The 15595-nt window shown below is 38.6% G+C and overlaps 1 protein-coding gene across 3 annotated transcripts in view; it reads left to right on the top strand.

The window, feature by feature from the left end:
* FNDC3A (fibronectin type III domain containing 3A) overlaps positions 1 to 15595 on the top strand; it is a 209224-nt gene that overhangs the window by 123925 nt on the left and 69704 nt on the right. For all 3 annotated transcript variants that reach the window (XM_054719803.1, XM_054719802.1, XM_008145575.3), the window contains one exon: positions 10146 to 10383. In XM_054719803.1, the coding sequence (XP_054575778.1) occupies positions 10146 to 10383 (238 nt within the window). The remainder of the gene's footprint in view (positions 1 to 10145; positions 10384 to 15595) is intronic.

The raw sequence follows: 15595 nt of genomic DNA, 5'->3' as shown, positions 1-15595 counted from the left end.
ACTCAAGGAAGGTCAAATAATGTTTTTGCTGTATCATCATGTGATTTAGTTTATACTAATGGGATTCAGCAAATATATGTATCCTAAAAAGTTCGGTCAGAACTGTTGAGGATACAGGGCTGCAAAAATAAAAATCCAGATGCTGGCCGTTGTGGTTCAGTGGTTGAGCGTCGACCCATGAACCAGGAGGTCACAGTTCGATTCCCCTTCAAGCACATGCCCGGGTTGTGGGCTTGATCTCCATTAGGGGGTGTGCCGGAAGGAACCAAACAATGATTCTCTCTCATTGATATTTCGATCTCTCTCTCCCTTTTCCTTCCTTTCTGAAATCAATAGAAACATATAAAATAAAAATCCAGTGTTGGGACTTTTTAACTCTATCACTGAGGAAATAATGTGGCATACATTCACATAAGAGTATATTAAGTATATTAGAGAAGAAAAACAAAAAGTCCCAAAGATAAATCGATCTTAATTTAAGATTAAGAGCAAATTTAATCAAAGTACTTAACAGAAGGAACTTATGAAGAAATCATGATTTACCTAGGATATAACAACCTTCAAATTTGTGATATTTGTCCTAATGCCATGTCCCTATTAAGTTGAGAACCACTTCAGAAATGAACTCATTATTAACTCTTACATATATTTTAACTTCATTAACATTAGACAGTCAGGGTGTCATACATTAGGTAGCTTTGAGAGTAAATGGTGTTATATTTCTCATTTGCAAAATTTGCACAACCCAGACGTGCTATTAAAATTGCCAGTTGTATTAGACAGCCTTTATATCTTATTCAGGAGTTCTACATTATTATTTATTTTATAATCTTTGCAACTTACTCCTATGATACTATAGCATTCTACTCAACAATAATGGAAATAGTGAGACTTAGTTTTTTAGTAATACACATAATTTTTATTATCAAATCAGAAAAATGGGACACCATTTTTAAAAATTACTATTTTTAAAAAATTTTGTTTACCATACCACTACTGTTCAATATAATAGGGAGACCTAAAGCTAATTAAAATGATATGCATAAAGCAAAATGAAATTGTTCACCAGCAGCTTAAATATAAAGGAATATTAATTTTGCAAATAAGGCAATTAAAATATATTTTGTGATAAATAACAAATACAGTTGTACATTTTAAACTACTTTTCTGATCGTTATGTAGAAAAACTTGGGAAATATTTAAACAGGTAGATGAAAAAATTACATTGAATATTGTAATCCAGAGATACTTTCTGTAAACAGTATATTTTTCTTTAGCCCTTTTTCTAATTGCAAACATAATTTTAGACGTGACCTTAATGAGCTTTATTATTGCAGTTTAACAAATAAGAAAGGAAAGTTTGTGAGAGTTTGACATATTGCATAGAGGCAGAAATGTGTGCCAACTGAATGAACTAAGATATTAAATGGGGAAACAACAACTGTAAAACTCAAACACAAAGCAGTTAATGACAGAAAGCAAAAAGTGACAGGAGTCAAAGGAACTTAATTGACTGGCAAATAATACTAACTTATAGTCACTAAAAGCATAACTTTTTATTAACACTTGGTGTTTTGGGGATGAATATAGACAACCTGAATGGGACTCCTGAAAGGTAACATCCAAAGTTCTTTCCTGCCTTTCTTGTAATGGCTCCGCTGTTTTTTATGGACTGTGGGTAGTTATGGTATGAAAAGGTACTCATCAGGGAGGGGTAGACCTCATAATGCAGGGAAAGGTCCTGTATCAAATAAGGGGAAGTTTCAGATTATGATTTTGAGCTGCATTTGACCTTCATGTCATCATGCATCAATGGAGGTTAGTAAATTTTCCAAAGGTTCTCCAAACCAATCTGATCTCAGTATTCTCTGTCTTTCCTGTAGAAATCAGCCAAAAAAGATGGGTAGGATAAGAAATTGGAAGATTGGGGGACATAGAGGTAAAGCTAGAAAGTATGTAGTCGTGTGTGTGTGTGTGTGTGTGTGTGTGTGTGTGTGTGTGTAGATATGTAAAATAAATATCTGTTGAATGAATGGTCAGAAATACCTGTATTGTTGAATAGTTTGAAGTAGGAATAGTTTGGGTTCAGGGTAAGGCCATAGAGTAGAAGGGAAGCAAAATTTTTGAGAATTGAAGAAATCACAGAACCCTATTAGCGTGGTGTTCTTTTTCTTTTTCTTTTTTTCCACATTTTTATTGATTTCAGAGAGGAAGGGAGAGGGAAAGAGAGACAATGATGAGAGAGAATCATTGATCGGCTGCCTCCTACACGCCCCTCACTAGGGATCGAGCCCGCAACTCAGGCATCTGCCCTAGACTGGAATCAAACCTGGGACCCTTCATTCTGTAGGCCCAACATTCTACCCACTGAGCCAAACCAGCTAGGGCTTGGTGTTCTTATAAGGGGGGAAATAAAGGTAGCATTCTAGTAAAACTAATAGAAGGCAATTGTTCCTTTTCATTATCATTCACTCAACAAAAAAAACTTCTGAGCAAGAACTGAGTGTACTACACCAAGAAAAAATGATAAATAAAATAAATTTGTCATGAACTGTATAGTATGGTGAAGAAGACACATCCTACCTAATAATAGACAAATATGCAAATTGACCATACCTCCGACATACCCACAAGCCACGCCCACCATCCAATCAGAGCGAGTAGGCAAATTAACCCAACCAAGATGGCTACAGCCACAGAGAGCAAGGTTTCCTAGGTTACAGAGGAAGCCAAGCTTTCTGCCTGCCCTTGCCAGGCCTAAGCCTCCACTAAAGCTACAAAGTTTCAATTATAGAAGGTAAACAAATTCAAACAGAAATGGCGGCAGAATGGAGCTTGAGAGAGCAGGCCAGGGTTGCTCCCGGCAACAGGGGAAGCAAAGCTTTCCGCACACCCTGGCCGGGCCCACCCGCTTAAGGCAACAAAGTTTCAATTATAACCCCAACACAAATGGCTGCCAGCCACAGAGGGAGCCCCAGGCTTGGCTCCGCTCCAGGCTACAAAGTTTCAATTGTAGAAGGAAAATAAATTCCAGATACCAGGACCTCCGCTTGGGTTGCCAGGGGGCGTGGCCGGCCTGCAAACCACCACAGGCCCCTCGCTCAGGCCGCCCCTTGCCTTAAAGGAACCCCACCCTGATCAGGGACACCCTTCAGGGCAAACCAGCTGGCCCCCAGCCCTGTACCAGGCCTCTATCCTATCTAATAAAAGAGTAATATGCAGATTGATCATCACTGCAACACACAATACAGCTGCCCCCATGTGGTCAAAGATCCTGCCCCCATGTGGACACAAGATGGCCACCACAAGATGGCTAGCAGGAGAGGGCAGTCAGGAGGCACCCGGCCTGCAAGGGAGGGCAGTTGAGAAGGACCAGGCCTGCAAGGGAGGGCAGTTGGAGGTGATCAGCCCTGCAGGAGAGGGCAGTTAGGGGTGACCAGGCCGGCAGAGGAGGGAAGTTGGAGGCAAACAGGCTGGCAGGGGATTGGTTAGGGGGTGATCAGGCTGGCAGGCAGAAGCAGTTAGGGGCAATCAGGAAGGCAGGCAGGCAAGCATTTGGGAGCCAGCAGTCCTGGATTGTGAGAGGGATGTCCGACTGCCCTTTTAGGCCCGATCCCACTGGGATCTCACTTTGTAGCTTGAGTGGAGGCTTAGGCCCACTGGGATCGGGCCTAAACGGGCAGTCGGACATCCCTCGAGGGGTCCCAGATTGGAGAGAGTACAGGCTGGGCTGAGGGACAACCCCCCTCCGTGCACGAATTTCGTGCACCGGGCCTCTAGTACATAGTATAAAATATCAGTAAACACAACCACCTTTCTCTTCAGCCCCTCTCAGTTATGTCTGTGTTCAAGGAAAGAAAACAGGACTTTGCCTAATTAGAAATTACGTGGCATATGTGGTTAGGTGGTCAGACTAGGCTGTGACATCCCCATTTGATTTATATTTCATTGTCTTTGTTTTAATTTTTATTTACATAAACTAATTTGGACTATATTTTATCTATTTTTTTCTTTTTACAACTTGTTGATTTTATTTTAATCATCAGTATACCCTGTTAACATAAAATTAATTGTCTACATGGTTGGCCATTTCTCAGCAGCTGGAGGACTTAGCAGATAGTTTTGAGGTCTCCACACTGAGTCCTCATCTTGCCCCTGTTTTTCCCTCAACATCTTAGCTTTTTGTTATTTTTAATTGTGGTAAAATACATAACCATTTTAAACATATAGTTCAGTGGCATTAAGTACATTCACACTGTTGTACTATCACTACCATCTTTTAATCTTGCAAAGCTGAAACTATACCTACTAAACAATGACTCCTGCCCTGGCTGGTGTTTCTCAATGGTTAGAGTGTCGGCCCATGCACCGAAGGGTCGCAGTTTCGAATCCCTATCAAGGGCATGTACCTGGGTTGCAGATTTCATTCCTGGGCCCAGTTGATGTCTCTATCACATTGATGTTTCTATCTCTCTCTCCCCCTCCCTCGCTCCCTCCTTTCTACACTCTCTAAAAAAAAAAAAAAAAAATCAATGGGAAAAAATATCCTTGGGTGTAGATTAACAACAAATAATAATAACTCCCCATTCTCCCTTCCCCCCAGCTTGTCTTTGTATTTTAAATGTTCTTTTTCAGCAGAAAAAAATGGTTTTAATTTCATAAGCAGTTTAGCCATTTTGTTTCACCAGTGAGAACTCATCTGTGTTGTGAAATTTTGAAAAACAAAGCAAAACAAAAAACTAGAAGACCAAGTACTTGTGGATGCTATACCCATAAAGTGGATAAGAACATTGAAGCCAAATTGCCTGAGTTCAAATACTGTGTAACCTTAGCAAGTTATTTAACATTTCTGTGCCTCAGTTAGCCCATCTAAAAAATAGAGATGATAATAGTACCTCTTAGTAGCATTGTTATGAGGGTTAAATAGTTAATACATGTCCCTTGAAGAACTTAGAGTTAAGTTATAGAGTAACACATATGCATTTGGAAAATTAACGAATACTACAGCGTCATACCTAACAAGTGATACAAAACAAATGCAGTAGAAATGATAGGAGAGAGACATCAGTTAGATTGTGCTGCCCAAGAAAGGGTTCATGGAGAGCAATCTAAAGAAACCATCCACAGTCTCCTAGCTCCACATCTCTCTGAGCATCTAGAATTACGTGCTTTACCTTATCATCTCCAGCCACACACTCTTAGGCTCAATGTCCCTACTGGGGTCCTGGATCCTGTCCCTTTTGCCTGTTCAAGGACATTACTCTAACATTTTTCTTTTCTCTTTTCTACATCATCAATTTTTTCCTTTCTGATGGATCATTTTTATTAGTATGTCAACATGTTGTAATTGCTCTCAATAAAAATAACAAATTTTAAAGTTTCTTGACTGCACTATCAGCCACCAGCCAATTTCAATATTTCCCTCTGCAGAAAAACTTTCCAAAATTGTGCTATTAATTCTTTAATTCTCCTCCCCATATTCTCTCTTAAGCCCACTCCAGTCAGGCTTTGCCCCTATGATTACACCAAAACTGCTCTCTCATTCAGGTCACAATGACTTCCATATTGCTAAATCCAATGATCGGTTCTTAGTCTTCATCTTGACCTGTCAGCAGCATTTGACAAAATTGATCTTTTATCCTTGATACATATCACCAAACTCCATACTCTCTTAGTTTTCTTCCCACCTCACTTGATTGTCCTTTCCCAATCTTTCTAGAACTGCAAACTACTATATCTAGTTGCCAACTCCAAATTTCTACTTAGATGTTTCATAAACTTAACCAAACTCATCCAAAACCAAAAACTCCAAATCTGTTTTCCCCAAATAACTTATTCTTACCCTACAGCCTTCCCCATCATAGTTAATAGAAGACCATTCTTCTATAAACTCTTTTCTCACTTCTCTAGTAGAATCATCAATTAATCTTTGTGTTTTACCTTTACATATATGCAGATTATATATATAGCACCTCCACTGCTACCACCCTGGTCCAAGCCACCACCAATTCTTGTCTAAATTACTACAATAGTTTTCTGAATGGTTTCCTTGATTTAGCCCTTGCCCTATATTCTATTCTTAATTCAACAGCCAGAGTAACCCTATTAAATGTAAGATTATATCAGGATTTCTTAACCTTGGCACTATAGACATTTGTAGTCCTGGTAATTTTTTGTTGTAGGGGTTTGTCTTCTGTGTTATAGAGTAACTAGAGGCCCCATGCACGAAATTCATGCACGGGGGGATCGGAGGGAGGTGTCCCTCAGCCCAGCCTGCACCCTCTCCAATCTGGGACCCCTCGAGGGTAGGATCAGGCCTAAACGGGCAGTCGGACATCCCTCTCACAATCCAGGACTGCTGGCTCCCAACTGCTCGCATGCCCGCCTTCCTGATTGCCCCTAACCGCTTCTGCCTGCCAGCCTGATCACCCCCTAACCACTCCCCTGCCAGCCTGATTGATGCCTAACTGCTCCCCTGCCAGCCTGATTGCCCCTAACTGCCCTCCCCTGCCAACCTAGCCACCCCTAACTGCCCTCCCCTGCAGGCCAGGTCACCCCCAACTTCCCTCCTCTGCTGTCCTGGTCACCCCTAACTGCCCTCCCCTGCTGGCCTGATCGCCCACAACTGCCCTCCCTTGCAGGCCTGGTCCCTCCCAACTGCCCTCCCTACTGGCCATCTTGTGGTGGCCATCTTGTGTCCACATGGGGGCAGCCATTTTGTGTGTTGGAGTGATGGTCAATGTGCATATTACTCTTCTATTAGATAGGATAGAGGTCTGGTGCATGGATGGGGGCCGGCTGGTTTGCCCTGAAGGGTGTCCCAGATTAGGGTGGGGGTTCCCTTGGGGCGTGAGGCAGCCTGGGCGAAGGGCCTGTGGTGGTTTGCAGGCCAGCCACGCCCCCTGGCGACTCAAGTGGATGCCCTGGTATCTGGGATTTATTTATCTTCTATAATTGAAACTTTGTAACCTTGAGTAGAGGCCAGGGCGGGAGGAAAGCTTGGCTTCCTCCATCGCCAGGGGCAACCCAAGCCTCCTGCTGGCTCCAGCTCTGTGGCTGCCGCCATTTTTGTTTGGATTTATTTATCTTCTATAATTGAAACTTTGTAGCCTTGAGCGGAGGCCAAGGCAGGCCAGGGCGGGCGGAAAGCTTGGCTTCTTCCATCGCCGGGGCAACCCAAGCCTCCTGCTCCCTCCAGCTTTGTAGCCCCTGCCATATTTGTTGAGTTAATTTGCATTCTTGCTCCTGATTGGCTAGTGGGCATGGCTTGTGGGCGTAGTGGAGGTACGGTCAATTTGCATGTTTCTCTTTTATTATATAGAATTAGCATCATCCCTGGCCTTTGGCCTGTACCCAATAAGATGACAGTAGTACTCCCAACCCGAAATTGTGACAACCAAAAATATAGCCAGATCCTGCCAAATATCTGTGGGGCAAAATCACCTTTTGCTAGGAACCACTGGCTTTTATCATTTTTACCCCCAAGATTCTGTGGTGGTTCCCCATTTTGCTGAGGGTAAATGCTGAAATCCAAGTACTTAATAGCTAATACAGCCCTTCCTGACCTGGGTAACCCTCACTCCCTAATCTCTTTGACAGTATATGCTTCTGTCCTTCGTCCTCCTCCTTTATGCTGATCCAGTCACTTCTACGGTACTTTAGGGCTTTGTTTTAACTCACCCCTCTACCCAGAACACTCTTCCAGATTTCTGCATAGCTAATTCCTTCAGTTTCTTCAAGTCGGTTTTCAAATTTCATTTTGCCAATAAGGCCTATTCTGATCACTCTATTTTATTCTATGACTTGTCCCCTTCTAATTCACCCTTTTTAAAATGTTTTTATTGATTTCAGAGAGGAAGGGAGAGGGAGAGAAAGAGAACATCAGTGATGGGAGAGAATCATCCATCTGCTGCCTCCTGCACACCCCACACTGGGGATCAAGCCTGAAACCCAGGCATGTGGGGCAGGAATTGAACCATGATCTCCTGGTTCATCAAGCAACACTCAACAACTGAAACACACCAGCCAGGCTAATTCATCCTTTTTATTTCCATAGTATTTATCACTTTGCTAAATAATTTACTTTCGTTGTTTTCTTTGTCTGCCCTTATGTTTATGAGCCCCCACAAAGACACCACTCTAACGTTTTTTTCTCTCCTAAATTATCAATGTTTTGTTTTATTCATAAACAAATACGTTTTATAAATGAATAGAGGAGGTAAAGTTAGAAGTATATTTGGAAGAATATATGAGATAGATCCATGTAGTTTTAGATTAAGGAAAAGCAAAGCGAAGAAGAAAGATACAGAAATGTATATATGAAGATAGGTTTTTAAGTATACCAGCTTGGCTAGAGTTAAGGGTTCAGGATTTGGTGTAGAAGAAAGACACAGCTAAGAAGATAGGTTATAGAGCCAAGTTGAATGCCAGGTCATAGGATTAAACTATCAGAAATAGGGTCATTTGAGATTTGTGAGTTGGAGAGTTGATAAAGGTAATAGTAATATATTGTAACAGACCCTGTGGTTTGGCCACTTAAAATTCATTCTAAACTTCTTCTAATGCCCCTTTCCGTAAGTGAGAGGCTAAGAAGCTATGAACAGTTTCCAGATTCTCTTCAGCTAGGGCTTCAGATATGATTTTGTGTCCAGATATATACACTTGCCTGAGGTTGAATCCAGAACTGAGTTAATTAGGGAGAAAGATGGGATATTGAGGCATCCATTTTGCTGGAAGCAAGGCATTCCAATTCTAGAACTAGCATATTTTTAAAAAAAGCAGTGAATTCATCAACAGGGTAGGGTAATTTAATGGACTATTTAATAAGAACTATCTTCTTTCTAAAGCAGTAATTTATTTTTACTTTAGGCTTATCGCTATGTTAGAAAACATACCAAATAAGTATGTTTTCTAATATATCTACCAAGCACATAATATATGTTTATATATAAAATTTGCTATTTTTAAACATAATAAAATTTGTTTTTCCTGAAAAACATCAGAATTTTCCTTTAAGATAGCACTTTACATTTTAATTATTTTCTGTTTCCTTAGGAAAGGTATTATTAGCCATTTTTTATACCTCAATAGTAATCAATTAAGTCTAAAGAGAGTAAAGACCCTATTTTAACAGAGGAATTCCAATTTTTGAGATAATGTCCTATATCCTTTTGGGGTTTCCTATATGTCCTTGCTGCTTCAGTGAGGTTCAAAGGGAAAATACCCATCATTTAAATCCTTTCCCACAATTCCTTTTGTCTCATAATAGATTTATTTTAACAGCTAGAGTATACACTTCTTTGGTTCATGTATCATTCATCTCTGCTTCAGCTTCCAATTATTTATGTACCTAATTAATGTACACCAATGTGAATTGCATCATCATTCTAACCCAGTACCTTTTTTTCTTTATAATGAAGGAAGTTGAGTTTCAGGGACATTGTTTTCTAAATGAAATAAATGAGTATTGTTTCCAGGATTTAAAAAAAATAAAAAAAGAGTCCTTTCCCACAATGTGGCCCCTATTTTAAAATGTGTAATTTCTAAGACTTTGAAGCCACAAATATTTTTTCTTAAGTGGGTGTTATATTAGATGTCTGTCTCCCTTAAAATGATCTTCAGCTGTTAAAATTGTACTGGTCATGGTCATAAGAATTTTGTACCTGAATTCAATATATGGTTGAGCTTTAGGAGTCTGGATCCAGTTTTTTACCTATTTCTATTTTGCAGTGTCTTGTTTTCCCTCAACTCGCACCCATAATACAGTAAAGGAAAATAATTCCTAACCCTATTGTGTCCAAACCAAAAATTCCCTTGAGTCTCCCTTCATTTTTACCACATTACTAGATGCACATAACACATTGGATAAATATCTAATATCATAGCTCATTGTTTATATTATTATTTTGCTAATCTCGTTAGTGTTTTAAGATTTATATTGCATTATATAACAAAAACTACTTCATATTGTTCAATGCCAATTCAAATATACTTAATATATTTAATAAAGTCTTTTCAAATTGATTCTGTAGTATTTTTTAAATTAACTTTTAATGGTGTAAAAATTCTTACTCAAAACTAACATATTTCAGAAGAATTGCTTGCAGTTTATGGAAGAAACTTTTAATCTAATGTTTATTTTATAGGTTATTGAAGACAATGGTGTTCGAAGAGTTGTTGTGGTTCCTCAAGCACCAGAGTTTCATCCTGGTGGTCACACAGTCATACATCGTTCTCCTCATCCTCCTCTGCCAGGCTTCATTCCTGTCCCAACCATGATTCCCCCTCCACCACGCCATATGTACTCACCAGTGACTGGAGCTGGAGACATGGCAACACAGTATATGCCACAGTATCAATCTTCACAAGTATATGGAGATGTAGGTAAGACATCTAAAAATATTCTTGTTTTATGGAGTTGGCTATTCTCTGCTTGATATAATAGGTGCTATTATCGTATTATATAAAAGAAACAAAAATGATAACAGTATCACAATCATTTTCTGTTATCTAAGCACTAGGCTAAGTATTTCATACTCGTGCTCATCCTTCAAGGCAGATGAGTAAACAGAAAATCAAAGAGGGGAAGTAACATTTATCATGTAGCAATATTTAGTGGGGACACATTCAAACAAGAGGTCCTCTCCTCTGTTAGGCTGACTAGGCTCTTTAAAAAAATTGCACCCAGGAATAATCACATCATTGTTAAATCCTGAAGGCTGTCATGCCACTAACCCAAGTTGCTAGGTTCTGTTGAGAGATTGAGGGGAAAAAAACAGTAAGACATACATAACCTCTGCTCTTAGGGAGTTAATAAATTGTTGGGAAGAACAGACAAACCCTACACACAAAATAATTTTCTTATTTTTTCCTGTGGCTTGAAATACCATCTGTATACTGAGAGCTCTCAAATTTGTATCTTCACCAAAACCTCTTCTCTGAGCCACAGACTTATATTTCTAACTGGCTTCTTGATAACTCCACTTAAATGCCTCATACATCTCAGTTATACCATTTCTAAACATAAAATATAAATCTAATCATGGAACCTGCTTTTCTCTGTCATCTTTATCTCAATGTATAGTACCACTGTTCATTTCATTTGCTCAAGTGAAAACCAGATGGTAAAATTTGATTCCTCCACATCATTTGGTACTAGTCTTATTTTTAGAAATTTCCCAGATCTATCTACTTTTTTTTAACTGCTACTCAGATCTAATCCACCATCACCTCTTGTCAGGACAAGTGCAACATCATCCTCCCAGTTGGCTTTCTGCTGTCATTCTTGCCTCCAGCCATCCAGGAGCAGCCAGAATAATCATTTCAAAATATAAATCAGACTATTCTGTTTTAGTGACTTCCCTTTGCATTTAAAATAAAGTCCTAAACCCTTTCCTAGACTAGGATTTCTCCACCTTAGTACTCTTTTTTTTTTTTTTTTTTTTTTAATTGATTTTTTACAGAGAGGAAGAGAGAGGGATAGAGAGTTAGAAACATTGATGAGAGAGAAACATCAATCAGCTGCCTCTTGCACACCCCCTACTGGGGATGTGCCCGCAACCAAGGACATGCCCTTGACCGGAATCGAACCTGGGATCCTTGAGTCCACAGGCCGACACTCTATCCACTGAGCCAAACCGGTTTCGGCCACCTTAGTACTCTTGATGTTTGGGATGGATAAGTGTTCGTTGTGGAGAACAGGACTTGGCTTTGTTGTAGTATGTTTAGCAGAATCTCTGCCTTCTACCCATTAGATACCAGTAGTACTCGATCTACTACAACCCTCCCCTCACCTTAACCAGTTGTGACAACCAAAAATATCTCCAGACATTGCCAAATGACCCCTAGGAGCCAAAATTGGCCCTAGTTGCAACCACTGCCCTGGACAAAGCTCTGTCCTATGGCTTCTGATCGCCATTTCCCTCCTGTCCCCCCAACCCCCCTGCAGTTTTTCAGAACCTCCAAGCTCTTTCTTGCCTCAGAGCCTCTGCACATGGTTTTCTCTCCACCAGGAATGCTCTTCGCCCTTTTCCTTGGAAAGCTCTTTTTTTTTCCTTTAGATTTCATCTTTCAGAGAAACCATCCATGACCTTGCCTTATCAGTCTCTAGCACTGAAATCTGTTTGTTTCTTTCATAGAACTGAGCACAATTTGAATTTTTTGTATGACTTTCTCCCTTACTTGACTGTAAATTCCCTAAAAACTGAATCTGCTTTATTCATCACTGTTTCTCTTGCAGTTAGTTAGCAGAACCTGTTATTTATGCTTAGTAAATTTGAAGAAGATATAACTCTAAATACAAAATTTAAAATATGCAATACTGCCCTAACCGGTTTGGCTCAGTGGATGGAGCGTTGGCCTGCGGACTGAAAGGTCCCAGGTTCGATTCCGGCCAAGGGCATGTACCTTGGTTGCGGGCACATCCCCAGTAGGAGGTGTGCAGGAGGCAGCTGATTGATGTTTCTCTCTCATCGGTGTTTCTAACTCTATCCCTCTCCCTTCCTCTCTGTAAAAAAGCAATAAAATATATTTTAAAAATAAACAAAATAAAATATGCAATACTGCCTGCAAGTAGTAGTTACAATCTATTTTTCAAACTTATTTTTATTGCCCAATTAATGCATATTAATTCTGTAAGTCTGGGTTGGGTTTCTACATTTCTAGCAAACTCCCAGGTGAGACTCATGCAGTATTCTAATGAACATACTTTTGAGTAGCAAGAGTTTTTTGTTTTAATGATTTTTAGAGAGCAGAAGAGGGGGAAGAGAGAGAGATATCCATGTGAGAGAGAAACATCTATCGTTTGCATCCCGCATGCTCTCCGACCAGGGATAGAACCTGCAGTTGGGTATTTGCCCGGACTGGGAATTGAACCCACCACCTTTTAGTGTACATGATGATGCTCCAACCACCTGGACCATACTGCTTGAGTAGCAACAGAGTTTATATTACAAATCAGTCTCTTCTATTTTCTTAACTCTTAATTATGACTTAGTTTTTTTAAATGTGTTTGAGAAAATTTAAGAAAAATTACGTGTTACAGTTACTACTATTTTGCATTGTTAAAAACCATTCTTATTCAAAGGGGGTATACATTAGACTACATAAATATGATTCACAGTGATATGAAGGAAAGTGAAGCATACAAACCCATGAAGAGTACAAATCTTAAAAACTAGCTACCTGGTGGTGGAAGACAAGAGTCATATTGTATATGAGGTTATAAGCCAAGGAATTTACCACTGTATCCTAATAACAGACAGTTCATTTTATAACCAGTAGCTATTTCCATGATCCTTTTCCATATTTTGTATAGATTCCCAAAGTGGTACTTAATCCAACATTTCACTGTTAACTACCATTATTGAGCCTGAACTTCGCTAGACACTGTGCTGAGACATGTATTATATCACTTAAGCCTCAATAAAATTCTGCAAAATAACAGATGAAGAATCTGAGACTCAGTAATGTTAAGTAATTTTTGCCTGGCCCCTGCTAGTTCATTGCTGAAGATTTTAACCCTATAAGATCTTTTTTATAATAAAGTTCCTGCTCTTTCTACTGCATATTCTTTGTAATACCCTCCTCCCCACCATGGTTGCTTTATTATTTTGTTTATATTGAGTAATAAATAAAATATGAAGACATTTGGATAACTACATTTTAAAAGTATATACTAATTACAGTTTCTGTGTTTTTACTTTTATTAAGATATAATTTATGTAACAAAATTTACCACTTTAAAGTGTACAATTCAGTGGTTTTTAGTATATTCACTATATATCATATTCACTACTGCTATCTAATTCCGGAACATTTCTATCATCCCAAAAAGAAACTCTGTATCTATTAATAGTCAGTTCCATTTTCCTTTACCCTATCTTCTAATCTACTTTCTATCTCTATGGATTTTCCTATTCTAGATATTTCCTATAAGTGTACATACAATATGTATATTTGATATAAATGTTCATACAATGTATAGCCTTTTGTGTGTAACTTTCTTCACTTAACATATTTTTTTCAAGGTTGTAGCATACTAGTACTCCATTCCTTTGTATTCTTAAAAATACTCCATTATGTGGATATAATTTTATTTACCCATTTATTAGTTGATGGACATTTGTGTTATTTCCACTTTTTGTTTATTATGAATATCAATGCTATGACATTTGTATACAGTTTTTGTGTAGACATACATTTTTATTTCTTCTGGGTATATACCTAAGAGTGGAATTGCTGGCTCATATGGTAATTCTATATTTAACTTTATGGGTAACTACAAAATTGTTTGCCCTATTTTACATCCCTACCAGCAATGTATGAGGGCTCTAATTTCTCCATTTCCTTGCAAAAACTTCTTATTGTCTGGCTTTTGATTCTAGCCATCCTGGAATGTGAAGTTTTATCTCATGATTTTGATTTGCTTGTCCCTAAATAACTACAGGTGTTGAGCATCTTTTCATCTTCTTTGGAGAAATGTCTGTTCAAATCCTTCACCCATTTTTTTAATTGGGTTATTTGGGTTTTTATTGTTGAGTTGTAAGAGTTTTTATATATTCTGGATACAAGAACCTTTTCAGATATATGATTTATAGATTTTTTCTCTCATGTTGTCTTTTCACTTTCTTGATGGTATCTTTTGATACAGGAAAGTTTTTAATTTTAATGAAGTCAAGATTTTTTTTTTATTGCTTGTGCTTTGGTTGTCACTTCTAAGAAACTATTATCTAATCAAATGTCATGCAGCTTTACACCTATGTTTTATTCTATAAGTTTTATAGATTTAGTACCTTCATTTAGTCTTTGATGCATTTTGAGTTAATTTTTCTATATGGTGTTAAGAGTCCAAACTTGTTCTCTTTTTAACATGTAGATAGCTAGATTCCTATGTGGGTTTTTTTCTAATGTTATTGTACATATCCTTATAGTATTCATTTCAAAAAAATTATACTGCCCTGGCCAGTGTTCCTAAGTGGTTAGAGCACTGGCCCATGCACCAAAGGGTCACAGGTTCAATTCCTGGTCAGGGACACATACCTAGTTGCGGGTTCATGGCCTGCAACTGTAATTAGTATATACTTTTAAAATGTAGTTATCCAAATGCCTTTATATTTTATTTATTACTCAATATGGCCTGGTCCTGGCACGTGCTGGAGGCAGCCAAAGATGTGTATCTCTCACATAGATGTTTCTCTCTCCTCCCTCCTCCCCCCTCCCCCCTCCTCTCTCCTTTTCCTCCTCCCACTCCTCCCTCTCCTCCTCTCCCCCCCTCCCTCCCTTCCACTCTTTCTAAAAATCAATGGAAAAAATATTCTCTGGTGAGGATTAATAGAACAAAAAAACGAATATTGTACTAAATTTGTTAAAGCATTGATAAATTAAAACTTGACTGATATTTTTGTGACTTTGTTTTAAAATGTTATTTTTACAGATTTTAAATTTAAAATAAAAATAAGCTGAGGACAGTTGCTTTGAACAGTATTTATTGAGTATATTAATTTTATTGTTGTGTGACTTTTATTTGAATGAATACATTTTTAAAATCATAACCTTGAATTTACAATATTCAAAGATTCTATTAGTAAACAAGCCA

This window comes from Eptesicus fuscus, chromosome 8 (genome assembly GCF_027574615.1).
Source record: "Eptesicus fuscus isolate TK198812 chromosome 8, DD_ASM_mEF_20220401, whole genome shotgun sequence".
In the NCBI taxonomy this organism is placed as follows: Eukaryota; Metazoa; Chordata; class Mammalia; order Chiroptera; family Vespertilionidae; genus Eptesicus; species Eptesicus fuscus.
Note: the sequence above shows the minus strand (reverse complement) of the source record. Positions and strands in the feature narration are given on the sequence as shown.